General features: G+C 44.5%; 2 protein-coding genes across 7 annotated transcripts in view; one reads left to right on the forward strand and one right to left on the reverse strand.

The window, feature by feature from the left end:
• Nucleotides 1-9,583, reverse strand: part of LOC136788831 (ATPase family AAA domain-containing protein 2-like) — a 30,950-nt gene extending 21,367 nt beyond the window's left edge. The window contains exons 1-6 of one of the 6 annotated variants that reach the window (XM_066987537.1): nucleotides 9,067-9,583; nucleotides 8,125-8,210; nucleotides 7,388-7,701; nucleotides 6,253-6,379; nucleotides 4,720-4,789; nucleotides 4,534-4,577 (exon numbers count right to left, since the gene is read on the reverse strand). In XM_066987537.1, the coding sequence (XP_066843638.1) occupies nucleotides 4,534-4,577; nucleotides 4,720-4,789; nucleotides 6,253-6,379; nucleotides 7,388-7,586 (440 nt within the window). In that variant the 5' untranslated portion in view covers nucleotides 7,587-7,701; nucleotides 8,125-8,210; nucleotides 9,067-9,583. The remainder of the gene's footprint in view (nucleotides 1-4,533; nucleotides 4,578-4,719; nucleotides 4,790-6,252; nucleotides 6,380-7,387; nucleotides 7,702-8,124; nucleotides 8,211-9,066) is intronic. The other 5 variants (XM_066987539.1, XM_066987536.1, XM_066987538.1 and 2 more) reach the window with 5 other exon arrangements.
• Nucleotides 9,584-10,219: 636 nt separating this feature from the next.
• LOC136788832 (ATPase family AAA domain-containing protein 2-like) overlaps nucleotides 10,220-27,011 on the forward strand; it is a 35,830-nt gene continuing 19,038 nt past the window's right edge. Inside the window, exons 1-6 of the mRNA XM_066987542.1 lie at nucleotides 10,220-10,528; nucleotides 11,537-11,663; nucleotides 13,127-13,196; nucleotides 13,339-13,382; nucleotides 26,334-26,428; nucleotides 26,579-26,775. Coding sequence (XP_066843643.1) covers nucleotides 10,330-10,528; nucleotides 11,537-11,663; nucleotides 13,127-13,196; nucleotides 13,339-13,382; nucleotides 26,334-26,428; nucleotides 26,579-26,775 — 732 coding nt within the window. The 5' untranslated portion in view covers nucleotides 10,220-10,329. The remainder of the gene's footprint in view (nucleotides 10,529-11,536; nucleotides 11,664-13,126; nucleotides 13,197-13,338; nucleotides 13,383-26,333; nucleotides 26,429-26,578; nucleotides 26,776-27,011) is intronic.

Consider the following 27,011-nt stretch of genomic DNA (forward strand, 5'->3'; position numbering starts at 1 on the left):
CCCACCTCACCTTCTCATCTACCCTTAAATAATCGATATGAAGGACTAGAACAAGACAATCTGAATGACAAAGTAGATAAAAACCCGTCCCAGTTGGAGGGGGCGCCTAAGACAAGGCGACCTACACATCGCATTGCCACATCATCCTTCAAAAAAGAAAGAAGGGCTATTGTTATGGGGGGCTCCCTTCTGAAAGGGACAGAGGGACCGATATGCCGACTGGACCCAACCCGCAGAGAAGTCTGTTGCCTCCCTGGGGCTCGGGTGAGAGACTTCGCCAAGAAAGTCAAGCGCCTGGTACGGCCCACTGACTACTACCCGCTACTGGTCTTTCAGGCTGGTAGCGATGAAGTAGCAACGAGAAGTCCGAAGGCGATCAAAAGAGACTTTAGGGACTTGGGGTGACTACTTAGAGGATCAGGGGCGCAGGTTGTGTTTGCCTCTGTCCTTCCAATAGGGGGGATCGAAGCTGAAAGGCGTGCTGCTCACATAAACTCGTGGCTTCGAGACTGGTGTGACCGGCAGAACTTTGGGTTCTTTGATCACGGGAAGGTCTATGCTACACAGGGCCTGATGGCACCGGATGGGATGTGCCTCTCTCGGAGAGGGGTAAGGATCTTTGGTCAGGAGTTGGCAGGGCTGATAGATAGGGCTTTAAACTAGAGTCGAAGGGGGAAGGGGCTAAAACCAGGCACGCCGGTGAAGACCTAAGGGAAGGTACGCTAGAATCAGAGGGGCTGTGTGCCAGTGAGGTCCTTCGGGCAGATCCACAAGGTGCTGAGTGTAAGGAGACACACCTGAAGTGCTTCTACACGAACGCATGCAGCATGAGGAATAAAATGGATGAGCTAGAAGTCCTGGCCCAGTCCCGCAACTACGACATCATCGGCATAAGCGAAACCTGGTGGGATGAGTCCTGTGACTGGGGTGTTGCAATAGATGGTTACAGGCTCTTCAGGAGGGACAGGCAGGGTAGGCGAGGTGGTGGGGTGGCGATGTATGTGAAGCAGGGGCTGGACTGTGTGGAACTTCAGGTCGGCGATGGCGAAGTTGAGAGCCTCTGGGTAAGGATCAAGGGACGAACGAATAAAGGGGATGTCGTTGTGGGAGTCTATTACAGACCGCCTGGCCAGGACGATAGCGCCGATAAATTATTCTTTACAGAACTAAGAGAGGCCTTGAGATTAACTCCCCTTGTCCTTATGGGGGACTTCAACTTGCCAGACGTTAACTGGGAGTGCCACACGGCTGACACGAGCAAGTCCAGGAGGTTCATGAAGCACCTAGATGATAACTTCTTGGTGCAGGTGCTAACGGAGCCAACTAGGAAAGGTGCCCTCCTAGACCTGTTGCTAGAAAACAGGGAGGGTCTGGTGGGAGATGTGGTGATTGGTGGCCGCCTTGGTCATAGCGACCATGAAGTGGTTGAATTCAAAATTTACGGTGACAGAAGGAAAAGTGCCACCAAAACCTCATCCCTAGATATGGGGAAAGCGGACTTCAGGCTGCTCAGGGAACTAGTCAGCAAGGTCCCCTGGGAAACTGCTCTTGAAGGCCTCGATGTCCACCAGTGCTGGTCATTCTTTAAGCGATGCCTCCTAGAAGCACAAGATCAGGCAATTCCTAAATATCGCAAGTCAGGCAGGCGGGGCAGGAGGCCGGCGTGGCTGACCAGGAACATTCTAATGGAGATTAGGCGGAAACAGAGAGTGTTTCGCTACTGGAAGGAGGGCCAGGTGTCATGGAAAGGATACAGGGATGCTGTTCGTGTTTGTAGGGAGAAAATTCGTGTGGCCAAAGCACACCTAGAGTTGAAGCTGGCTGTGTCTGTGAGAGAAAATAAAAAGGGCTTTTTCAGATATGTGAATGGAAAAAAGAGAACTAAAGAATACATAGGGCCGCTCCTTGATAGGGAAGGTCTCCTCACAGACAATGACACAGGCAAAGCAGAGACGCTTAACGCCTTCTTTGCCTCTGTCTTCAATGCCAATGATGGGCTTCGGGACCCAGGGTGCCCTGAGCTGGAGGACCGGGACGGTGGGGATGACAAACTCCCAACCGACCCTGAACGTGTGCGGGATTTGCTACTCCACCTGGATCCCTACAAATCCATGGGTCCGGATGGGATTCATCCGCGGGTGCTGAAAGAGCTGGCGGACGTCATCGCGGAACCTCTCTCAATTATTTTTCAACGATCCTGGGAATTTGGAGAGGTCCCAGTAGACTGGAAGCTGGCAAATGTTGTGCCGATTTACAAGAAGGGTCAGAAAGAAGACCCTAGCAATTACAGGCCTGTCAGTCTCACGTCAGTGCCTGGTAAAATCATGGAGAAGATGGTTCTCGAACTTATTGAGGTGCACCTGGGGGACAAAGCAGTCATTGGTCCCAGCCAGCATGGGTTTGTGAAGGGTAGGTCCTGCCTAACTAACCTGATTTCCTTTTATGATAAGATCACCCGTATGATGGACCAAGGGAAACCAGCTGATGTGATTTTTTTGGACTTCAGCAAGGCTTTTGACACGGTTTCCCATAGGATCCTACTGGACAAAATGTCCACCATACAGCTAAATAAAAACATCATACGATGGGTGAGCAATTGGCTAACGGGCAGGGCCCAAAGGGTTATGGTAAATGGGGCTGCGTCAGGCTGGCGGGCGGTCACCAGTGGGGTCCCTCAAGGCTCCATTTTAGGGCCGGTACTTTTCAATATTTTTATAAACGATCTGGATGTAGGAATAGAAGGTATTTTGAGCAAGTTTGCTGATGACACCAAACTTGGAGGAGTTGTGGACTCGAATGAGGGTGGAAAGGCCTTGCAGAGGGATCTGGATAGGTTGGAGAGCTGGGCGATCACCAATCGCATGAAGTTCAATAAGAGCAAGTGCCGGGTCCTGCACCTGGGACGGGGAAACCCTGGCTGCACGTACAGACTGGGCGATGAGACGCTGGAGAGCAGCCTAGAAGAGAGGGATCTGGGGGTCGTGGTAGACAGCAAGTTGAATATGAGCCAGCAGTGTGCCCTGGCGGCCAGGAGGGCCAACCGTGTCCTGGGGTGCATCAAGCACGGCATCGCTAGTAGGTCAAGGGAGGTGATTGTCCCGCTCTACTCTGCGCTGGTGCGGCCTCACCTCGAGTACTGTGCACCACAGTATAAAAAGGACATGAAACTGTTGGAGAGTGTACAGAGGAGGGCTACGAAGATGGTGAAATGCCTGGAGGGGAAGACATACGAGGAACGGCTGAGGTCACTGGGCCTGTTCAGCCTGGAGAAGAGGAAGCTGAGGGGAGACCTCATCACAGTCTACAACTTCCTCGTAAGGGGGTGTCGAGAGGCAGGAGACCTTTTCTCCATTAACACCAGTGACAGGACCCGCGGGAACGGGGTTAAGCTGAGGCAGGGGAAATTTAGGCTTGACATCAGGAGGGGGTTCTTCACAGAGAGGGTGGTTGCACACTGGAACAGGCTCCCCAGGGAAGTGGTCACTGCACCGAGCCTGTCTGAATTTAAGAAGAGATTGGACTGTGCACTTAGTCACATGGTCTGAACTTTTGGGTAGACCTGTGCGGTGTCAAGAGTTGGACTTGATGATCCTTAAGGGTCCCTTCCAACTCAGGATATTCTATGATTCTATGATTCTATGATATGAAGAAAGAAGCTGATTTTTTTATTAAAGCGTTTCAATTCTCTACTAAATTGCATTATTAGCAGTTTACCCAGTACAGCATGAAATGACAGACTGTCAGAAGAAATCTCTTCAGTAAAAATATCTTTTTGTCATTTACATTTCAAGCACTGCATATTTTGCACAAATTATGCTGGTGCTGTCTTCTGAGCATTTTGGATCAGCTAGCGAAAAGGAAAGCTTGGAGAAGAAAACTAAAACACTAAAAAAACTAAAACACGTAGAGTAGCCTGTTAAGACACAACTATCCAGTCATGTAACGGGTCTGTCCTTACTTGTATGGCTCACAAATGTTTTTACTAAAGGTGATGTCAAACAACAATTTCCTGCCTAAATGTAAAAACACCAAATCTGCTTATGTTTATTTTTTCGAGTTAAAACCACATCAGTTTGTAAATGAAGCGTTTTGTGAATTTTAATGCTTTGATTGCACATACTGCAACAGCACAAGTTGTATATGTACATGTAAAAACAAAACAAACAGAAGCCCCAGACCTTAGCTGCCTTACAAACAGAATAAAAAACAAGGCTACAAAAAGTACACGACATGCAGTCTGATACAGAGCCATCTACTGAGAGCACACAGTCTTATGAGGCAAGGAAAACTACTTTCTGGATCCCACTGAGACCAGCATTTCTTTCCACAGACAGAGCTCTATTAACAGCACCTCCCAGCTTCCTGAGCTGCTAGCAACATCCTCACTGTAAAATTCGGTATGGAAAATGTGGATGTGTACAACATCCATAATGTTTATGCTTTTCTCTAAAAGAAAAGTGGATTTTCAGACAGAAGCAAACATAACAGCACATGAAAACAAGGCCACCTCCATTACCAATGAATTTTGCTTACCTTACTTGCAACTCAATTGATCCTTTACATACAGTCAATGAATCCTATGAGAAGAAAAAGAAAAAAACATACCCCTCTGCATATTTCTTCTGGCGGTGCAATATTTGTAAACAGAATGGATAGGTCCAGGGTGTGAATGGGAAACTTCTCCAAAGCATGCAACACCGCAGATGCAAAATAAGAAACCTGGCCATATCCTGCTTTTCCTACTATTAGCAGATGAGGCTGACACGATGTTGGTTTGTAGTAAGCACTCCTAGAACAAGAGTCATAAGAAAACAAGTTTAGAAATGAGGTGCTGAATAGACACACAGATGTTCCAAGTACTTTTCCTATATACTTCCCCATCCCCCCTCCCCCCCCCAAATAATCTCCATTTTCCAGCAAGTAATAAGCTGTTCTGTGATCAGGAAGACTATCAAAGCCCATTTTCTTACAATCTTGTGCCATTACTCCCCCTCAGAAATCCCGCCCATCTCTATCGTGTCTGCTGTTCATTTGGCTGGGCTACGTAATGACTCCTCAAGTGTACACATGGACTGTCTAACCAAATACATAGACGACACCTGATCTGCTACCTGATATGGGGGAGCACAGCAACTTTCTCTCTCAGCACACACCAATCTGGATCTCATCACTTCCCATATACACCAGTCTTCAGAAGGTCTCAAGTTGAAGTACCCGAGAGATCTCTACATCTGTCAAGTTTAGCCGAAATGTGGCCCTAGTTACTGGAGAAGGTAGCAAGAAAGGAGCAGAACAGCTTTTCTAGAAAAAAATGGATGTGGGCGCTGAACCACATGGGCCATATCTAAAGCAGCACACAACTGGATTGGTTAAATGACAGCGGTACATTAAACACATGTAAGATTTCCAGTTAATTTATTCAGTCATTCTAATTGTTTCATCTTCTTCCCTTCTGTTTCCTATTCGTTACTAAACCAAGACTGCAAATTAATAGCCTGGCAATCTTGCTTTCCTACTAGGAAATATATTTGCGAGAAGCATTTGCTTTTTTTCCACTACAATAAGGCTGTACCTTTACTGGCTTAAATCAAGGATGCTAGAGAGTTAACTTTGCTCAAAAGGACAGAACATTTCCTGGACAGCACAGCAACAGAAAGTGAGAAAAATAACTGACGCGACTGTGACAACATAATCTAACTTTCCAACCGTGGGCTTACGTGACTTCCACATTAAAATACCAAAAGATAACACAATTTGGTGGCTTAATGGTAACAAATAAAAACACCGTTTGAATTTGTCTCAAGGTGTTTTAACAATCCATTTCTCAGTTTTCCTTCTGCTACAGAATTCACTACTTGTTTAGCAGTCCTGCAAAACAGAAGGGCAAAAGGTGGCAACACAAATCCAGAAAGTTGCTTATTTTTAGCTGAAAGGACAGACAGCACGTTTATGTGGTCTGGAGTCTTTCAAAGAATGCCATGGATTAAGTAGACATGTTCTAGTAGTCTGCGGATCACTTTGGCTCGGGAGGAGAAGCCTGGGCTTTTCACTTTGATCATTTAGAGCAACTTACTTCATTAGAACTTTAGTCCCTTCACACTTTCTTCTTGAGAATACCGAGCACCCCTTCAACACACAAACTTGATGTTCCCCCTTCATCTACCAACCCTCACCCTTTTAACGGCTGAAACTGTTTACAAAGACTCAGCAGTCCTAAGAATGTAAACATAATGGGGACCCATCTTTCTTTACCTGCAGAAACAGAGGAATTTTTCCTCTCGTCTGTCAGGCATTTTATCTGGTAGTTCATCTCCAGAGATTGAGGATGCGTCGTCATCACTGTCAAGTATATCATCTTGTAAAATAGGATTTAAATTGTCTGAAAGACAAAAGAGGTTTGTTAACTTTCCTGAATAGCCTGTGCCTCTTTCTCTTGCATTAATACAGCTTCTAAATCAGTGCCAAAACCATTGCTTCATTTGAGGGCACACACACAATGCTACTTCCTAGAGTTCATCCCACCACAGATCTAAGGAGATGGCACAAGTCTCTATAAAGCTGTCTTATGTCCCACTGATGTGTATGTATAAGGTACGCTACTCTCTTGGTGATTTTTTTCCCTCTTAGAATAAAGAAGATTAGGAACAATTTCTGTAGCTGCTAAATAGCTATAAAAACAAGACCCTTTCTTTCTGGAGGAGGTTCCCACAATGAAAGCACGGGGATTAAGGATGTGATGGTCACAGAATTCCATTCGTCTAGGACTACTGAGACCTGACAGAGAGACCAATGCATCTTCTACGTAAGGCTCCTTAAAGATCACTGAAGGAGAAGATAGAAGGCAGACAGCAGAGCGGGAGCGCAATTACCAATCCCCTAGCCTCTCTGCTTCCACAATCATTTAAATTAGGAGACTGGTGAAAAATCACGATAGCTAAAACAATATTTAGCTTAAACCAGTTATACTTGTATCCTGGTCCCGATGTTCTTCAGAAAGGAATTAAAAACACCAACCTAAAAATGCTTCCCCTCCACGTATCGGAGTTTTTATTTTTAAAGGAAAAGAGGCGCCTTATACTTCAAACCTTCAGTCAACCTCTACAAATGCTAATTGTCTTAGCTACTGTCAGAAGCAGGATGCTTTAGCAGAGAACGCATAGTCCTCTACCGGGTGTTGGGTCATTCAGAGCTTCTATTTGGCATTGCAGTTTAGAATCCAGAATAAAACCTATGCATTATATTCCAGATATTCCCAAAATAAACACACGCACATGCAAATAATAAAATTCTACCATCACTATGTCTGGAAGGTTTCTGTATGCTGATTGCACAAACCACAAGCTTTCGCTCTGGCAGAATTTTAAAGAAGTGGATGCTACGGTTATACCTTGCTGTCGGTCCTTCTTTAGCGCAAGCTCTGCATGCAGGAATGTCTTCTGCACGGCTTGTAAAATATTCGCTACTGAATTTTCAAAAAGCGGCTTAAAAATGGGTGACAGTGCTTGTCCAGGTGAAGCCACAATCCTGTTTGAAGCTGGAACAACCTTCTTCAGAGCCATAAAAAAAGCCTTTGCTTTTATTTTCATGGAATTAACGTCTAGTCGCAATTTCTCCCCACTTGCATAGATCGGAGGATAGCGTCGACACACAGAGCACAGCGCAGCTTCAGCACATAAGGATTTTATATCTGCACCACATTACCTTAATAAACAAAAATCAAATGTTACATTAGTCAAGGCCCAGGTTTACAATATGCAACATTTAAAGAATTTGTAATGCCAAAACTAAACAGGTTAACAGGGACTTGAAAGTGCTACCGCCCTGCAGGGAAGTTTTGTTATGTTGCTCACTGCCTGATATCCTGTGCTTATTAAGCCGAAGCAGACTCCTCATCAAGACTATACTCTTGAGGAAGATGCCCCAAAACCATTCAATGTTCTCAGACAACACGAAGAACGACAACAAAAATAAATAGATGAAAGCACCTGATTGCTACGAAGGCGTGCCAGCTGACTCATGGACTAGTTGTGCAGAAAGGCACAAGAGCTTGGGTACTGCCTGGCACAAGCTAAGATTCTTCAGAACTTAGTCACAAGCATTAATCCATTTTGTTTTCAGTCTTACCAATGCATTTCTCAGCTAGCTCATCAAGCAACAGGTGCGGTGGCTTAGGGATCCGGTCACGAGTATGAATCTTGAAAATTTCTTTTCTAGCATGGAAACAAAATCATCGCATTTTAGCTTGTCCTAAGTTTTCCTTAAAAACACCCACAAAAACAAACAAACCAAAAATCAAACAAACAAAAAACAGTCTTCCCTCAAAACCCCTCATATATTAATATACTTTTCTTATTTGCTAAACTTTCAAGTATTGTACAGTTACGTAATATACACTCTGCATTTTCAACCAGGAAATCCAGTATTTCTTAATTTGTTACACTGAACTTTTGATAGGAACCTGCAATGAAAGAAAAGGCATTTATACCTTCTATAATAAGTTTCCAAAATATGAGACCTAATGACCCAGAGGAAAATACTGGAATGAAAAATTTATCCAGAAACAGATCTTTTTTCTCCAAAAAACTTCTCTAAAATTGAGCAAACTTTCATTGTGACAGTCTCATTAGTTCATCAATTTTTTTTTTCAGTCAGTAAATTCGCAAAAAGCACTTCTAGCGCTGTGTTTCAAGCTGCTACAATTACTATAAAGAAGAAAATAATTATGACTCAAACTACTACCACTGACCCGGGGAACAATCAAATGCAAATACGTCCCCTATCCATTCATAAAGGAAGTACTGAGACCAAGAACACAATGTCAAGATGAAAGCGCCTACGTGGATTAAATAATTAAGCAAACGGGAACAACTTCGGGAATCAAAGATTTGATTACAGAACTAACTACTTGGTGGTATCATCTTGACCATATATACTCAGTACCACATTTGCCGACCACGGTATGACACGGTGTCTCCACATATCACTCTTTTGCTCACGTTGTAAATTTTTTTTTCTATAAAGTTGGACTTTGCCACGTTAGCATTAACGTTGAATTTAAGTTCTCACCTCTTTATCTGGCAAGTTGAAGAGGAACTCTCTGTCAAAGCGTCCTGGTCTCCGTAAAGCAGGATCTATAGAATCTAGTCTGTTGGTGGCTCCGACTACCACAATCTCCCCTCTGTTGTCCATGTCATCCAGAAGTGTCAGAAGTGTTGAGATAATGGAACTAGTAGAAAAACATAATTTAGACTTACCAGTTCAGTAAATTTTGTTACATTCCACATGACTTTCTTCCATGAGTAGTCAAAAAGGACAAGCTTTTTAAGGACAAGATTCATTTTAAGACATAAAAAAATAGGTAAGTTAACACAGACCACGTGCTGATATCAGGCTTAGTGTATTGTTTTCAGCTATCGTTTAAAATCACCTGAAGTTTAGTGGAAATGAGTTACGAGTTTTCAGGATAAATTAATGTGTTCACAGGAAATTAAGCAGGTTATCATCTTTTTTTTTTTGTTCCCCAAAGATCAAGCAGATTTTAGGTAGGTGCAAAAATGTACTGCCTATGAATTTGGTCTTGTTTACTGGACTGCACAGGAGCGAGGCCATCTACCTCATCAAAGAAAATAACTGAAGGTCGCATCTGATAGGCCCAGAATGAAAACACAGAGTAAAACAGCAGTATTTGAAGAAAAAATTCACAAAAACATTATGGTTGGAATGTCACCAAAACGCGATTTTTCACTTTAGCATCTGGGACCTCTACTGATAGAGCTAATGGACTATCTGGCATGACTAACAGAAGATGGCAGTCTTCTTGGCAAACAAGAAAAAAAAAACACGAGTCAGAACTTAATTCAATTACAGGTTCGGGAAGCAAGCTTCCTTTATGAATTTAAATAACCATGCTTCCAGCCTGCATCTGTTAGATGCTTTCATCTATTTACTTTTTGTTGTCGTTCTTCGTGTTGTCTGAGAACATTGAATGGTTTTGGGGCATCTTCCTCAAGAGTATAGTCTTGATGAGGAGTCTGCTTCGGCTTAATAAGCACAGGATATCAGGCAGTGAGCAACATAACAAAACTTCCCTGCAGGGCGGTAGCACTTTCAAGTCCCTGTTAACCTGTTTAGTTTTGGCATTACAAATTCTTTAAATGTTGCATATTGTAAACCTGGGCCTTGACTAATGTAACATTTGATTTTTGTTTATTAAGGTAATGTGGTGCAGATATAAAATCCTTATGTGCTGAAGCTGCGCTGTGCTCTGTGTGTCGACGCTATCCTCCGATCTATGCAAGTGGGGAGAAATTGCGACTAGACGTTAATTCCATGAAAATAAAAGCAAAGGCTTTTTTTATGGCTCTGAAGAAGGTTGTTCCAGCTTCAAACAGGATTGTGGCTTCACCTGGACAAGCACTGTCACCCATTTTTAAGCCGCTTTTTGAAAATTCAGTAGCGAATATTTTACAAGCCGTGCAGAAGACATTCCTGCATGCAGAGCTTGCGCTAAAGAAGGACCGACAGCAAGGTATAACCGTAGCATCCACTTCTTTAAAATTCTGCCAGAGCGAAAGCTTGTGGTTTGTGCAATCAGCATACAGAAACCTTCCAGACATAGTGATGGTAGAATTTTATTATTTGCATGTGCGTGTGTTTATTTTGGGAATATCTGGAATATAATGCATAGGTTTTATTCTGGATTCTAAACTGCAATGCCAAATAGAAGCTCTGAATGACCCAACACCCAGTAGAGGACTATGCGTTCTCTGCTAAAGCATCCTGCTTCTGACAGTAGCTAAGACAATTAGCATTTGTAGAGGTTGACTGAAGGTTTGAAGTATAAGGCGCCTCTTTTCCTTTAAAAATAAAAACTCCGATACGTGGAGGGGAAGCATTTTTAGGTTGGTGTTTTTAATTCCTTTCTGAAGAACATCGGGACCAGGATACAAGTATAACTGGTTTAAGCTAAATATTGTTTTAGCTATCGTGATTTTTCACCAGTCTCCTAATTTAAATGATTGTGGAAGCAGAGAGGCTAGGGGATTGGTAATTGCGCTCCCGCTCTGCTGTCTGCCTTCTATCTTCTCCTTCAGTGATCTTTAAGGAGCCTTACGTAGAAGATGCATTGGTCTCTCTGTCAGGTCTCAGTAGTCCTAGACGAATGGAATTCTGTGACCATCACATCCTTAATCCCCGTGCTTTCATTGTGGGAACCTCCTCCAGAAAGAAAGGGTCTTGTTTTTATAGCTATTTAGCAGCTACAGAAATTGTTCCTAATCTTCTTTATTCTAAGAGGGAAAAAAATCACCAAGAGAGTAGCGTACCTTATACATACACATCAGTGGGACATAAGACAGCTTTATAGAGACTTGTGCCATCTCCTTAGATCTGTGGTGGGATGAACTCTAGGAAGTAGCATTGTGTGTGTGCCCTCAAATGAAGCAATGGTTTTGGCACTGATTTAGAAGCTGTATTAATGCAAGAGAAAGAGGCACAGGCTATTCAGGAAAGTTAACAAACCTCTTTTGTCTTTCAGACAATTTAAATCCTATTTTACAAGATGATATACTTGACAGTGATGACGACGCATCCTCAATCTCTGGAGATGAACTACCAGATAAAATGCCTGACAGACGAGAGGAAAAATTCCTCTGTTTCTGCAGGTAAAGAAAGATGGGTCCCCATTATGTTTACATTCTTAGGACTGCTGAGTCTTTGTAAACAGTTTCAGCCGTTAAAAGGGTGAGGGTTGGTAGATGAAGGGGGAACATCAAGTTTGTGTGTTGAAGGGGTGCTCGGTATTCTCAAGAAGAAAGTGTGAAGGGACTAAAGTTCTAATGAAGTAAGTTGCTCTAAATGATCAAAGTGAAAAGCCCAGGCTTCTCCTCCCGAGCCAAAGTGATCCGCAGACTACTAGAACATGTCTACTTAATCCATGGCATTCTTTGAAAGACTCCAGACCACATAAACGTGCTGTCTGTCCTTTCAGCTAAAAATAAGCAACTTTCTGGATTTGTGTTGCCACCTTTTGCCCTTCTGTTTTGCAGGACTGCTAAACAAGTAGTGAATTCTGTAGCAGAAGGAAAACTGAGAAATGGATTGTTAAAACACCTTGAGACAAATTCAAACGGTGTTTTTATTTGTTACCATTAAGCCACCAAATTGTGTTATCTTTTGGTATTTTAATGTGGAAGTCACGTAAGCCCACGGTTGGAAAGTTAGATTATGTTGTCACAGTCGCGTCAGTTATTTTTCTCACTTTCTGTTGCTGTGCTGTCCAGGAAATGTTCTGTCCTTTTGAGCAAAGTTAACTCTCTAGCATCCTTGATTTAAGCCAGTAAAGGTACAGCCTTATTGTAGTGGAAAAAAAGCAAATGCTTCTCGCAAATATATTTCCTAGTAGGAAAGCAAGATTGCCAGGCTATTAATTTGCAGTCTTGGTTTAGTAACGAATAGGAAACAGAAGGGAAGAAGATGAAACAATTAGAATGACTGAATAAATTAACTGGAAATCTTACATGTGTTTAATGTACCGCTGTCATTTAACCAATCCAGTTGTGTGCTGCTTTAGATATGGCCCATGTGGTTCAGCGCCCACATCCATTTTTTTCTAGAAAAGCTGTTCTGCTCCTTTCTTGCTACCTTCTCCAGTAACTAGGGCCACATTTCGGCTAAACTTGACAGATGTAGAGATCTCTCGGGTACTTCAACTTGAGACCTTCTGAAGACTGGTGTATATGGGAAGTGATGAGATCCAGATTGGTGTGTGCTGAGAGAGAAAGTTGCTGTGCTCCCCCATATCAGGTAGCAGATCAGGTGTCGTCTATGTATTTGGTTAGACAGTCCATGTGTACACTTGAGGAGTCATTACGTAGCCCAGCCAAATGAACAGCAGACACGATAGAGATGGGCGGGATTTCTGAGGGGGAGTAATGGCACAAGATTGTAAGAAAATGGGCTTTGATAGTCTTCCTGATCACAGAACAGCTTATTACTTGCTGGAAAATGGAGATTATTTGGGGGGGGGAGGGGGGATGGGGAAGTATATAGGAAAAGTACTTGGAACATCTGTGTGTCTATTCAGCACCTCATTTCTAAACTTGTTTTCTTATGACTCTTGTTCTAGGAGTGCTTACTACAAACCAACATCGTGTCAGCCTCATCTGCTAATAGTAGGAAAAGCAGGATATGGCCAGGTTTCTTATTTTGCATCTGCGGTGTTGCATGCTTTGGAGAAGTTTCCCATTCACACCCTGGACCTATCCATTCTGTTTACAAATATTGCACCGCCAGAAGAAATATGCAGAGGGGTATGTTTTTTTCTTTTTCTTCTCATAGGATTCATTGACTGTATGTAAAGGATCAATTGAGTTGCAAGTAAGGTAAGCAAAATTCATTGGTAATGGAGGTGGCCTTGTTTTCATGTGCTGTTATGTTTGCTTCTGTCTGAAAATCCACTTTTCTTTTAGAGAAAAGCATAAACATTATGGATGTTGTACACATCCACATTTTCCATACCGAATTTTACAGTGAGGATGTTGCTAGCAGCTCAGGAAGCTGGGAGGTGCTGTTAATAGAGCTCTGTCTGTGGAAAGAAATGCTGGTCTCAGTGGGATCCAGAAAGTAGTTTTCCTTGCCTCATAAGACTGTGTGCTCTCAGTAGATGGCTCTGTATCAGACTGCATGTCGTGTACTTTTTGTAGCCTTGTTTTTTATTCTGTTTGTAAGGCAGCTAAGGTCTGGGGCTTCTGTTTGTTTTGTTTTTACATGTACATATACAACTTGTGCTGTTGCAGTATGTGCAATCAAAGCATTAAAATTCACAAAACGCTTCATTTACAAACTGATGTGGTTTTAACTCGAAAAAATAAACATAAGCAGATTTGGTGTTTTTACATTTAGGCAGGAAATTGTTGTTTGACATCACCTTTAGTAAAAACATTTGTGAGCCATACAAGTAAGGACAGACCCGTTACATGACTGGATAGTTGTGTCTTAACAGGCTACTCTACGTGTTTTAGTTTTTTTAGTGTTTTAGTTTTCTTCTCCAAGCTTTCCTTTTCGCTAGCTGATCCAAAATGCTCAGAAGACAGCACCAGCATAATTTGTGCAAAATATGCAGTGCTTGAAATGTAAATGACAAAAAGATATTTTTACTGAAGAGATTTCTTCTGACAGTCTGTCATTTCATGCTGTACTGGGTAAACTGCTAATAATGCAATTTAGTAGAGAATTGAAACGCTTTAATAAAAAAATCAGCTTCTTTCTTCATATCATAGAATCATAGAATCATAGAATATCCTGAGTTGGAAGGGACCCTTAAGGATCATCAAGTCCAACTCTTGACACCGCACAGGTCTACCCAAAAGTTCAGACCATGTGACTGTTATAAATGACTGAGTCCCAAATAGGATTACAATCAGAGTTTACAATTTATTAAACGAATAGAGGCAAGCAAACAGCGCTGGGTGCGCCGGGAGTCTCTGCTCCACCGGGACGCACACCTGTTACGTAAGGCAGCTGGTTTTTATACTCCTAGGCTAATACATATTCATTACTACTTCTAGAAGAGGCAGGGTTATTATAATTGGTTTCCCAAATCCGAAGTCCTCCCAGGGGCGCCTGCTTATCAGTCTCTGTTAGTCTCTTGGGGGCCGCTCGGACGGGGAGGCTCATATTCTTCCTCCTTATCTAGTGGTCTCTTGGCCGGCTGTCAGAAGTTACTGCACGTCTGTGCAAAGTCAGCAGTTTTTCTCTGAAGAAATCCCTTTGTTCTCTTCTCGCCTAAACCCAGGCCTCAATGTTAACCCTTCACACCCCTTAGTGGCACGAATTGCTGGACTATTCCTTACAATTCCTCCCTTTTTTTTTTTAATATCATCAATTCGTGTCTCTTCTTCAACCTTTGTTAGTAGCAGTTGGATTTCATCAGTCAGTTCTCGGGGTGTCCATTTCTTAAGCATCATTATCGACACATCACCTTTTCTCTCCCAAAGTCATCACAAATTGGGTGCTATTTATTATCCGCCGTATCAACAACGTAAAGCAAGGTATCATAAAAGGTATAAACAATAATGTCATTACACCACATAAAAATAAAAATAGCATCCTTTTAACCCATGGTTCACCAGGCAACCATGAAAAGAAATCCCAATCCATACCCTTCCAAGTTTGTACTGGGACGTGGGCTAGCTTTCTAATTTCCTTTGTTATCTGCTTGACCACTTTTCCATTATCATCAATCTGTAGACAACAATTAGAATCGTTCAGTTTTCCACATACTCCCCCTTCTTCTGCTAGTAAATAGTCTAAGACCATTCTATGTTGGAATATAGCATTTCTCATTTGAGTGGATTGGTCAGCCAAAAGATCCAAGGCTGTCGCTGTTTGATTTGTTACAACTTCGAGGATAGCTTGCAACCTAATTATTCGGTTCAAATTATAAATAGGTTCTCGGGCTCCTGATATCAACTCATTTGAGTTCCAGGTGGCTGGCCCATAATGCTGTATGATTCTTTCAGGAGGCCATTCATCCTTTCCCCATTTTTGGGCACTATCCCCGGATAAGGAAGTATCAATAGATCGTTTTACTCTGTTCAGGTCATCATATAATCTTATTCCTAAATGATTTCCTTGTGTTTGTGACAATAAAAAGAACAAGGGTCTTATGTACCCCCCATAGCATATTCCCGACCAGTTTCCAGGTAGCCTCTTGTAAGCATGTTTGCCACACACCCAATAATGTCCCTTTAGGGCCCACGTCCCGTTTGGAAAATGACCATCCCATCCATCTTTACCCTTTGGGGCGTGATAATACAGAGTGTCCTTGTTACCGAGTGGTCCTGTTACAATGTCTGCCCCGTTTGTACTCGTATATGCACGCTTCCAAGCTCCCACGTTGGGTTTCCACTTACAGTCACAATTCAGTTCTCTTTGGCGACCTGTCATATTATAAGCCTTTTTCGCCGTCCAATCTTGAGAGTGTGGGAAGCGCCTTCAATCATGGGGTTGGGCCCGCTTTCAGAGCTTGTGTTACCATTCAGCCCTTCAGGGTGATCCAGCTCCTGGAAAAACTAATCACAATTTTATTATGGGTTTAAAAGGTTCTCATGTTATTTTTCTCAGGACAAACTGATCTTGGTGTGGGAGAAGTCCGGTCGAGGCACTCTCACTCGGCGGTCAATACCCATAGGGGTTGCCTCCCTCGGTAGACCATACACGCCGCAGTGGAGGGTCCTACCCCGGTCTTGCCTTCTCCCTTTCCTCCCTTCAGCCTTGTCCTCTTTATCCAGTGCCCTTAATTCATGCAGAACCTCATTGCTGGGATATCAGTTCCTCTTTAGTCTCAGTTTCAGTTCCCCAGGAGTGGACTCAACCCTCCAGGCTTCGGTAGTTATTGGTCCTTTTATTCTGGATGCGTGGGTCCAACCCCTTTCTGCTGTTCTCACAGCTGTTTCAGCAGTAAGTAAAACAAGGTACAGTCCCTCCCATCGGGGGTTCAATGATTCTTCTCTCCAGGTTTTTATTAAGACCTTGTCTCCTGGTTGTATTTTATGAATAGCAAATCCTAAAGGTGGTGTCTGAGTCATCATCCCAATTTCTCTTATCTCCTGTAATCTCCTTCCAATGGTAATTATGTATTTCTGGATACTATGATCCTCAACTACATTGTTCCCTAGGGGCATCCCTTGAGAATAAGGCATACCATATAACATTTCATATGATGATAACCAGTCTCACTGTGTGGTTTAGTTCTTATGTTTAAAAGTGCCAATGGTAAGCATTTCGTCCAGGGCAGCTGTGTCTCGATCATTAACTTAGCCAATTGTTGTTTTATTGTTTGATTCATCCTTTCTACTTTCCCTGAGCTTTGTGGGTGCCACGGAGTGTGGTATTCCCACTGAATACCTTTCAAGGGGTACATCCTTCAAATCTTTGTGGCTGGCGTATGTTCGATTATTTCCACACAATTGTGTTCCAACGGTCCTTCTTCTGGAACGGTTCCTAGAAATACTGCTGGATATAACAGGTTAGTCGTTTTCAAGGTTATGTCATCTTGTTCAGTTAGGATTGCCTGATATTTCATCATCCAGCTGGGTGATAACCAGTGCCCCCCCCCTTTGTTCCAAAACGGTTGTTACCATATGTGGTCCAAAAACTTCAATATGTTTTCCCATTTGAAGGCAAATAATTTTCTACTATCTTTATCAAGAGGTATGCAAAAGAAGGCATCCTTTAAATCTATCACGGTAAACCATTTATATTTCCCTTTCACAGATGTTAACAATGTGTAAGGATTAGCTACTACCGGGTGAATATCCTTTGTTATTTCATTTATTGCTCTAAGATCTTGTACAAATCTATACTCGCCATTCGGCTTCTTTACTGGAAAAATTGGAGTATTGTATTCCGATTTACATTCTTCCAGAATCTGATATTTGAGAAATTTGTCAATAATTTTCACCATTCCTGTGCCTAGCTTCTATCTTAAGTGGATATTGTTTGATTCAAACAGGTTTGGCTCCTTCCTTTAATTCCACCTTTACCAGTTGTGCCAGTTTCGACTTCCCTGGTACATCTGTTTCCCGTACTGTTGCTATAACTGCATTTTCTACTTCTCTTGGAATATTAACAAAGGGTTTATCTTTGATCATTAGGATTTGGCCTACTTTGGACTCAGGTACCTTCATTATTAATTCTCCATCCTCAAAGGTTATTGTTGCATCTAATTTGGCTAATAGATCCCGTCCCAAGAGTGGCATCGGGCATTCTGGTACATACTAAAATTCATGGGTTAGTTCCTCACCCCCAAAACGCAAATCAAGGGGTCGTAAGAATGACCATTCTTCCTCTTTCCCTGTGGCTCCAATTATTGTAGTTGTCTTAGTTCCTAATCGTCCTTTTAAACTATTTAACACTGAATATGTTGCTCCTATTACATTTACAGCCTAATTAACACAGAGAAAGAAGCTCCCATAACCAACAAAAAATTCAAGCCTGTCTTCGTTTCCTAGCTTTATTTCAACTAGTGGACCTGCTAGGGTAGATGCCCCAGGTCCCCATCATTCCTGACTGTTGTTTGTCCTGCAGCCTAAGACAATTTCTTTCTGATATCAGGGGCTGATTGCCCTGGAAAGAGGTTAGCCAGTTGCCTCTCTCTCTCTCTTTTTTTTTTTTTTTTTTTTTTTAAGCCAGGTCCATTTTTTTTTTTTTCATTGCATTTCAAAGTTGGTCCAGAAATTCAAAAATTCCATAAATTCCATAGGGGTTTCTTTTGGACCTTGTTGGAACAGATTCTCAATTCCCAATAGCCAATTTAACCAGATTTTAGTATTTACATAATTTCCGGGGTGATTAGGGTCTCAGTGAGGGGGTCGGTCAGGGGAATGCAATCGTTGAAAGTTCCCTGAGCGGTCCCATTGGCAATCTGAGCTCACACACGAACTCAGGTTGTTTCAAAAGTTAGCTGCTTTTCTGTTTCCACGACAACTCTCTCGGACCCATCACGGTCCCCCTGCCCCAGAGGGCTCACACCGCGATTTAGAGATCTCAGCCTCGGGTTGAGGCGGAACTATTAACATTCCTACATCCTCTTCCCCTGCTCATTCAACTTCAAACAGCTCTGTTAAATACTACATGCCACACAACCTTTAACACCTTCAACAACCCTTTTAACACTTCCTTTATCTTTCTCCAGCCCGTACTTTTCTAATGCCAACACCAAAGGCTCAGTCAGGGGCCAACTTAATTCCAAACCTTTTCCCTCCAACATGCTGAAACAACATATCACTATACAACATTTCATCCTATTTTCCTTCTCTCCTCAAAAACATTAATTGCAAGACACTGTTATAGTCGATTGATCCATAAAGTGGCCATTTAGTTTATATAGTGGCCACCATTGATTGCAATACTTAGTGAAAGTCCTCTTGCTTTCTGTGCCCCCATTTCTAACAATATCCTTCCAATGTGCCAATATGCACCCAAGGAGGCTTTTTTTTTTTTTTTAGGACGTCTTTGTTTTGGATTTTCCCCTTTTCCTTGATTTCCCATTCCCTTTTATTTATTTATATTAGTTACTGTCCCTTGTTTCAATTTCCACACAAACCTTTTTATTGCAGGTTTTTACTATCTTTTCCTAATCTTCTTCCCAAATGTCCCAATTCTCTGGGATTAAACTCTTCTTTCCACATACAAACTTTACTATTTCAGATTATTAATGAGCCCCATTCCAATCATAAATCCGCAGGACTTCGGAAAAACACCTGAAGCACTCAGCCTTCTGTCTTCTAGACAAACAATAACACCTTTTCCACAAAATTTACATTTCAATAAGACCGAATTTCAAGCCAAATGCTAATTTTTCTCATGCACTTTGTTAGTAAGCCTACACAAAACAAGGAATCACTCCTGTGTATCCGTCAAGATGGGGGTTTAAAAAGGTATTGAGGCCTAAATAAATTCGCTCTCCCCCTTCTTACCAAATTCCCAGGGCTCAGGCCCGAACCACCAAAGAAGTGACTCTCCGTTCTACCACTTTGATAATCAGTCAGCCCCGCTCCCCCGATACTTGGGAAACTGACCGAACACCACCGCGAATATACCCAAACTTCTAAACTGTTACTTAGATAATGCTCCCACCTTCCTCCTTGACACAGTCAAAACATTTAAGAACAAAACAGGATTACAAGATGCACCACCGGGGGTGGATTGTTAGGATATAGAGGTGGTAGGTTATCCAATGACTCCCATTCATCATCTTTTTCTTTTTCCTTTTTTTTTATTTTTTATTTTTTTGTTCTCTTCTTTGTCAAACTTCTCGTCTGCTTTTAGTGTAAATATTGAGGCTGGAAAAGGACGTGAGATCCTGATCCATAATCCTGCATAATCACTTTCCTCCTGGCTAAAAGGTTCCTTTGAATTAACATGTATATTTAAGGCCTGGCAAACCCAGTCTTCAAAGGATCCGAAAACGGGCCAAAAGACATGTGGTCTTAAAGGCTCCTTTGGCCATTCTGTCATACAATACTGAACCATTTTTAATTTACTTTTTCCCTTTTCTGGGGCCCCTATCGTTCCAATTTCTAATCATTATCCCTAATGGACTTTCTGGTGGTATGTCTGGTAATTTGCTCCCTTTTCTCTGGTCCCGGGTCTTCGATTTAATCTGACCCATCTAGGAATTTTACTGTGGCAATTCCTACAGCCCTTGGTTGCCTTAGTGAGAGTGTCTTGCAGGGGGTTTAGGACCTATCACCCACCCACGAATCCTATAGGAATCGCTTCGGTCCTTCACCGGCCAAGTCCCTCGCGGGAGATTGGAACCGCGGTTAGAAGACCTCCACAATCGCTTCGGAACTACGTTCCGTCTCAATCACACTCTCACACACACAGGCAACCGAATCCCACCCAACCGAACGGTATACACATTAAATACTTACGACTCCGTCGTCTTCGTTCGGATCTTCGCGCGCAGAATTACGGGCAAAATATAGTGCTGCAGCCGGCAAAGGGAGCTCATAAAAAAATCTAAATCTTTGCTTGCCCTTATTCAGGTTCAGGATGGTGTTAGCCCCGACCTGACTCGAACAGGAGCCACCAAATGGTGGGGGCGCCCCTCCTAGATCAAGTCAGAATTCAGGAACCAAGACCATCCCGGACGAGCCCCCAATTGTTATAAATGACTGAGTCCCAAATAGGATTACAATCAGAGTTTACAATTTATTAAACGAATAGAGGCAAGCAAACAGCGCTGGGTGCGCCGGGAGTCTCTGCTCCACCGGGACGCACACCTGTTACGTAAGGCAGCTGGTTTTTATACTCCTAGGCTAATACATATTCATTACTACTTCTAGAAGAGGCAGGGTTATTATAATTGGTTTCCCAAATCCGAAGTCCTCCCAGGGGCGCCTGCTTATCAGTCTCTGTTAGTCTCTCGGGGGCCGCTCGGACGGGGAGGCTCATATTCTTCCTCCTTATCTAGTGGTCTCTTGGCCGGCTGTCAGAAGTTACTGCACGTCTGTGCAAAGTCAGCAGTTTTTCTCTGAAGAAATCCCTTTGTTCTCTTCTCGCCTAAACCCAGGCCTCAATGTTAACCCTTCACACCCCTTAGTGGCACGAATTGCTGGACTATTCCTTACATGACTAAGTGCACAGTCCAATCTCTTCTTAAATTCAGACAGGCTCGGTGCAGTGACCACTTCCCTGGGGAGCCTGTTCCAGTGTGCAACCACCCTCTCTGTGAAGAACCCCCTCCTGATGTCAAGCCTAAATTTCCCCTGCCTCAGCTTAACCCCGTTCCCGCGGGTCCTGTCACTGGTGTTAATGGAGAAAAGGTCTCCTGCCTCTCGACACCCCCTTACGAGGAAGTTGTAGACTGTGATGAGGTCTCCCCTCAGCTTCCTCTTCTCCAGGCTGAACAGGCCCAGTGACCTCAGCCGTTCCTCGTATGTCTTCCCCTCCAGGCATTTCACCATCTTCGTAGCCCTCCTCTGTACACTCTCCAACAGTTTCATGTCCTTTTTATACTGTGGTGCACAGTACTCGAGGTGAGGCCGCACCAGCGCAGAGTAGAGCGGGACAATCACCTCCCTTGACCTACTAGCGATGCCGTGCTTGATGCACCCCAGGACACGGTTGGCCCTCCTGGCCGCCAGGGCACACTGCTGGCTCATATTCAACTTGCTGTCTACCACGACCCCCAGATCCCTCTCTTCTAGGCTGCTCTCCAGCGTCTCATCGCCCAGTCTGTACGTGCAGCCAGGGTTTCCCCGTCCCAGGTGCAGGACCCGGCACTTGCTCTTATTGAACTTCATGCGGTTGGTGATCGCCCAGCTCTCCAACCTATCCAGATCCCTCTGCAAGGCCTTTCCACCCTCATTCGAGTCCACAACTCCTCCAAGTTTGGTGTCATCAGCAAACTTGCTCAAAATACCTTCTATTCCTACATCCAGATCGTTTATAAAAATATTGAAAAGTACCGGCCCTAAAATGGAGCCTTGAGGGACCCCACTGGTGACCGCCCGCCAGCCTGACGCAGCCCCATTTACCATAACCCTTTGGGCCCTGCCCGTTAGCCAATTGCTCACCCATCGTATGATGTTTTTATTTAGCTGTATGGTGGACATTTTGTCCAGTAGGATCCTATGGGAAACCGTGTCAAAAGCCTTGCTGAAGTCCAAAAAAATCACATCAGCTGGTTTCCCTTGGTCCATCATACGGGTGATCTTATCATAAAAGGAAATCAGGTTAGTTAGGCAGGACCTACCCTTCACAAACCCATGCTGGCTGGGACCAATGACTGCTTTGTCCCCCAGGTGCACCTCAATAAGTTCGAGAACCATCTTCTCCATGATTTTACCAGGCACTGACGTGAGACTGACAGGCCTGTAATTGCTAGGGTCTTCTTTCTGACCCTTCTTGTAAATCGGCACAACATTTGCCAGCTTCCAGTCTACTGGGACCTCTCCAAATTCCCAGGATCGTTGAAAAATAATTGAGAGAGGTTCCGCGATGACGTCCGCCAGCTCTTTCAGCACCCGCGGATGAATCCCATCCGGACCCATGGATTTGTAGGGATCCAGGTGGAGTAGCAAATCCCGCACACGTTCAGGGTCGGTTGGGAGTTTGTCATCCCCACCGTCCCGGTCCTCCAGCTCAGGGCACCCTGGGTCCCGAAGCCCATCATTGGCATTGAAGACAGAGGCAAAGAAGGCGTTAAGCGTCTCTGCTTTGCCTGTGTCATTGTCTGTGAGGAGACCTTCCCTATCAAGGAGCGGCCCTATGTATTCTTTAGTTCTCTTTTTTCCATTCACATATCTGAAAAAGCCCTTTTTATTTTCTCTCACAGACACAGCCAGCTTCAACTCTAGGTGTGCTTTGGCCACACGAATTTTCTCCCTACAAACACGAACAGCATCCCTGTATCCTTTCCATGACACCTGGCCCTCCTTCCAGTAGCGAAACACTCTCTGTTTCCGCCTAATCTCCATTAGAATGTTCCTGGTCAGCCACGCCGGCCTCCTGCCCCGCCTGCCTGACTTGCGATATTTAGGAATTGCCTGATCTTGTGCTTCTAGGAGGCATCGCTTAAAGAATGACCAGCACTGGTGGACATCGAGGCCTTCAAGAGCAGTTTCCCAGGGGACCTTGCTGACTAGTTCCCTGAGCAGCCTGAAGTCCGCTTTCCCCATATCTAGGGATGAGGTTTTGGTGGCACTTTTCCTTCTGTCACCGTAAATTTTGAATTCAACCACTTCATGGTCGCTATGACCAAGGCGGCCACCAATCACCACATCTCCCACCAGACCCTCCCTGTTTTCTAGCAACAGGTCTAGGAGGGCACCTTTCCTAGTTGGCTCCGTTAGCACCTGCACCAAGAAGTTATCATCTAGGTGCTTCATGAACCTCCTGGACTTGCTCGTGTCAGCCGTGTGGCACTCCCAGTTAACGTCTGGCAAGTTGAAGTCCCCCATAAGGACAAGGGGAGTTAATCTCAAGGCCTCTCTTAGTTCTGTAAAGAATAATTTATCGGCGCTATCGTCCTGGCCAGGCGGTCTGTAATAGACTCCCACAACGACATCCCCTTTATTCGTTCGTCCCTTGATCCTTACCCAGAGGCTCTCAACTTCGCCATCGCCGACCTGAAGTTCCACACAGTCCAGCCCCTGCTTCACATACATCGCCACCCCACCACCTCGCCTACCCTGCCTGTCCCTCCTGAAGAGCCTGTAACCATCTATTGCAACACCCCAGTCACAGGACTCATCCCACCAGGTTTCGCTTATGCCGATGATGTCGTAGTTGCGGGACTGGGCCAGGACTTCTAGCTCATCCATTTTATTCCTCATGCTGCATGCGTTCGTGTAGAAGCACTTCAGGTGTGTCTCCTTACACTCAGCACCTTGTGGATCTGCCCGAAGGACCTCACTGGCACACAGCCCCTCTGATTCTAGCGTACCTTCCCTTAGGTCTTCACCGGCGTGCCTGGTTTTAGCCCCTTCCCCCTTCGACTCTAGTTTAAAGCCCTATCTATCAGCCCTGCCAACTCCTGACCAAAGATCCTTACCCCTCTCCGAGAGAGGCACATCCCATCCGGTGCCATCAGGCCCTGTGTAGCATAGACCTTCCCGTGATCAAAGAACCCAAAGTTCTGCCGGTCACACCAGTCTCGAAGCCACGAGTTTATGTGAGCAGCACGCCTTTCAGCTTCGATCCCCCCTATTGGAAGGACAGAGGCAAACACAACCTGCGCCCCTGATCCTCTAAGTAGTCACCCCAAGTCCCTAAAGTCTCTTTTGATCGCCTTCGGACTTCTCGTTGCTACTTCATCGCTACCAGCCTGAAAGACCAGTAGCGGGTAGTAGTCAGTGGGCCGTACCAGGCGCTTGACTTTCTTGGCGAAGTCTCTCACCCGAGCCCCAGGGAGGCAACAGACTTCTCTGCGGGTTGGGTCCAGTCGGCATATCGGTCCCTCTGTCCCTTTCAGAAGGGAGCCCCCCATAACAATAGCCCTTCTTTCTTTTTTGAAGGATGATGTGGCAATGCGATGTGTAGGTCGCCTTGTCTTAGGCGCCCCCTCCAACTGGGACGGGTTTTTATCTACTTTGTCATTCAGATTGTCTTGTTCTAGTCCTTCATATCGATTATTTAAGGGTAGATGAGAAGGTGAGGTGGGCAGAGAGAGGGCTCGCCTACCACCCCGAATAGGCACCTGCCTCCATTCCCCCCCTTGATCTAGGTCTCCTCCCGCTGCCTGGCAGGAGGAGGGAACCTCCGTCTTCTGCATAACAGGAGACGCCTGTGCTGTGGCAGGCTCGTGAGCCTGCCTCAGAGAGGGTAGAGTGCACCTCCACCATTCAATTTCCATCTCCGATTCCCTGATGCTCCTGAGCCTGTTCACCTCCTCCCGGAGCACCGCTACCTGGCTGAGCAGTTCTTCAACCTGGGCACACCTCCCACAGGCATACCCACCACTGCTGTCGGAGACCGACAGAAGGCTGGGGCACACTCTGCAGCCCAGGACCTGGACAGCTGCGTGTTTCCCGGATCCCTCCGTCTGAGTAGCCACCCTGGTGACCGTGGCTGGAGATGCCGCACGAGATGCGGAGGCCACGGTTTTCTGCCTGGTTGATACCATGGTCAGGTTCTACGCAAGCAGGTTACAAGCACCGAAGGGAGAGGCAGCTGCAACAGAGCGACGATGGGTCCCCGCCCTTCCTGCCCGCGCTCACTGCCTCGCTAACTGCCGCGTCACTCCCCCCGCTTCACTCCCTGTTTGCCGGCCCTGGTCGCCGCGCTCCTGGTCGCTCGCGCTCCCTAAGGGCTGCCTTTGAACGGCCGGGGGGAGGAGCTGTCGCTGACGCTGCTGGCTCCGCCTACGCCTCGTCAGCCTCCCTCACGAGGGCTGCCGGTGCCTGGCGGCTCCCTCACGTAGGCTCGATGCCCGAAAAATAGCCCTGCCTGTCCCGATCCCGCGCTCCGCTGCAGCACACGTCTGCTCCAGAGCCGGTCGCCTCAGCAAGTCGAGCCAAATATGAGCCAAAGCTTTCTAAGCTGGAAAGCCGAGATCCAGTTTCTGCTTAAGTAACTTTGAAATCAATTTATAGTTGTATTCCTAAACAAACTGTAGTAAAAGTACATGCATAACTTGGATGACTTCTGAGCGTTTACATTAAAGGAAGGTGTTCAAAACAGGAACAAGCTGTTCTCCTTCTGATTATTTTGTCTCAGTTATTGGGGGAGAGAATGGGTCTTACGTAGGTGTGTTTATTGTCAACTGCTTTGAAAGTGCTTAAGTTTCCGCAGCAGTTTGTGTGCTGGTTCTAAATTCCTTCTAAAATAAGTCTTGAAATTCCTTACCTCCCTTTTGATACTAGAAATTGAATAATGGAGGAAACCCAAGAAGTGCTAGCTACTTCAGACACCTTCTTTTGGTACAGAAATAAAAACTCAGCAAAAAGCCCTCACTTGTCTCCTGAAGCCTTTCTCTTCCCTCTATAGCCATAAAGGTTCTAACTAAAGGGCAGCAAGGCAAGTAAATACAAAGTAAGCGATCTTGGATGTGGTGAATGCCATTACTTTATCATTGCACAATCCTTTCATTGAAATGTAATTCTGCAGGTGTTTCTTAAAGGTGATATTTGAACTTGCCATGCTAAACTGTGAAAATGTAGCCTTTTAAGGCCAAGAAGATAACTTCAGTTTGTCTTCTTCAGGTTATTAGTAATTTTAACAGGTACTCATCTTTTTGGAATAGAGTATGATTTCTTTGTGGCCTTAAATCTGAAATGTTTTTTCTCCTTCTGCTTTCGATCCAAAAATTATTTATTAAGGAATTTGGAGAAGTTTACGAGTAAGGAAGACAGAACAAAATTTTTTGAGGACCTAACTCTAAATGGAACTGTTAAGCCTCCGGTAAAGAAAGCAGGTGAGGATCTAAGAAGTACATCTAAAACCTTCCTAACTGAAAGTTACTAGCTCTTTGGTATTTTCTTTGCTGGTCATTTTCTATCGGTAATTTTTCATCTGCTTGTATTTGAGCACTGTGAATTGGCTAATTTTTCCTGGTTAATTGAAGTTCGCCGGACATTGGAAGTCCTGCCTGTAGCATCACCAGCTGAGCCTCAAGAGCCGACAGAGGAAGAAGTAGGACTGCTGGAGGAGGAATTGGAGGATACGTTGCGTGAACTTAGAGTTTTCTTAAGGGAGCTTACTCAGAGACTTGCCACTGACAGACGTTTCGTGGAATTTACAAAGCCCGTTGACCCACAGAAGGTAAACGAGCGTTGATCTGTGCGTAGCATCTTATCTGTGTGTACTTGTAATTTCTCAGTGTTTGTATTTCTCAGCATTTTGGGGAAGGAAGGTTTAACTTTGTTTTTAGGACTGCTCTAGTGCACTGTTGTGATTTTGCAAGAAGCAGGCAGGGCTTTTACTTCTGCTGACTCTCCAATATCTGTGATTGGATTATTCGCTGAAAGCCCTGGTTTCATTCTAAACCGTCAGACCAA

Source organism: Anser cygnoides, chromosome W (assembly GCF_040182565.1).
Source record: "Anser cygnoides isolate HZ-2024a breed goose chromosome W, Taihu_goose_T2T_genome, whole genome shotgun sequence".
Lineage (NCBI taxonomy): Eukaryota > Metazoa > Chordata > Aves > Anseriformes > Anatidae > Anser > Anser cygnoides.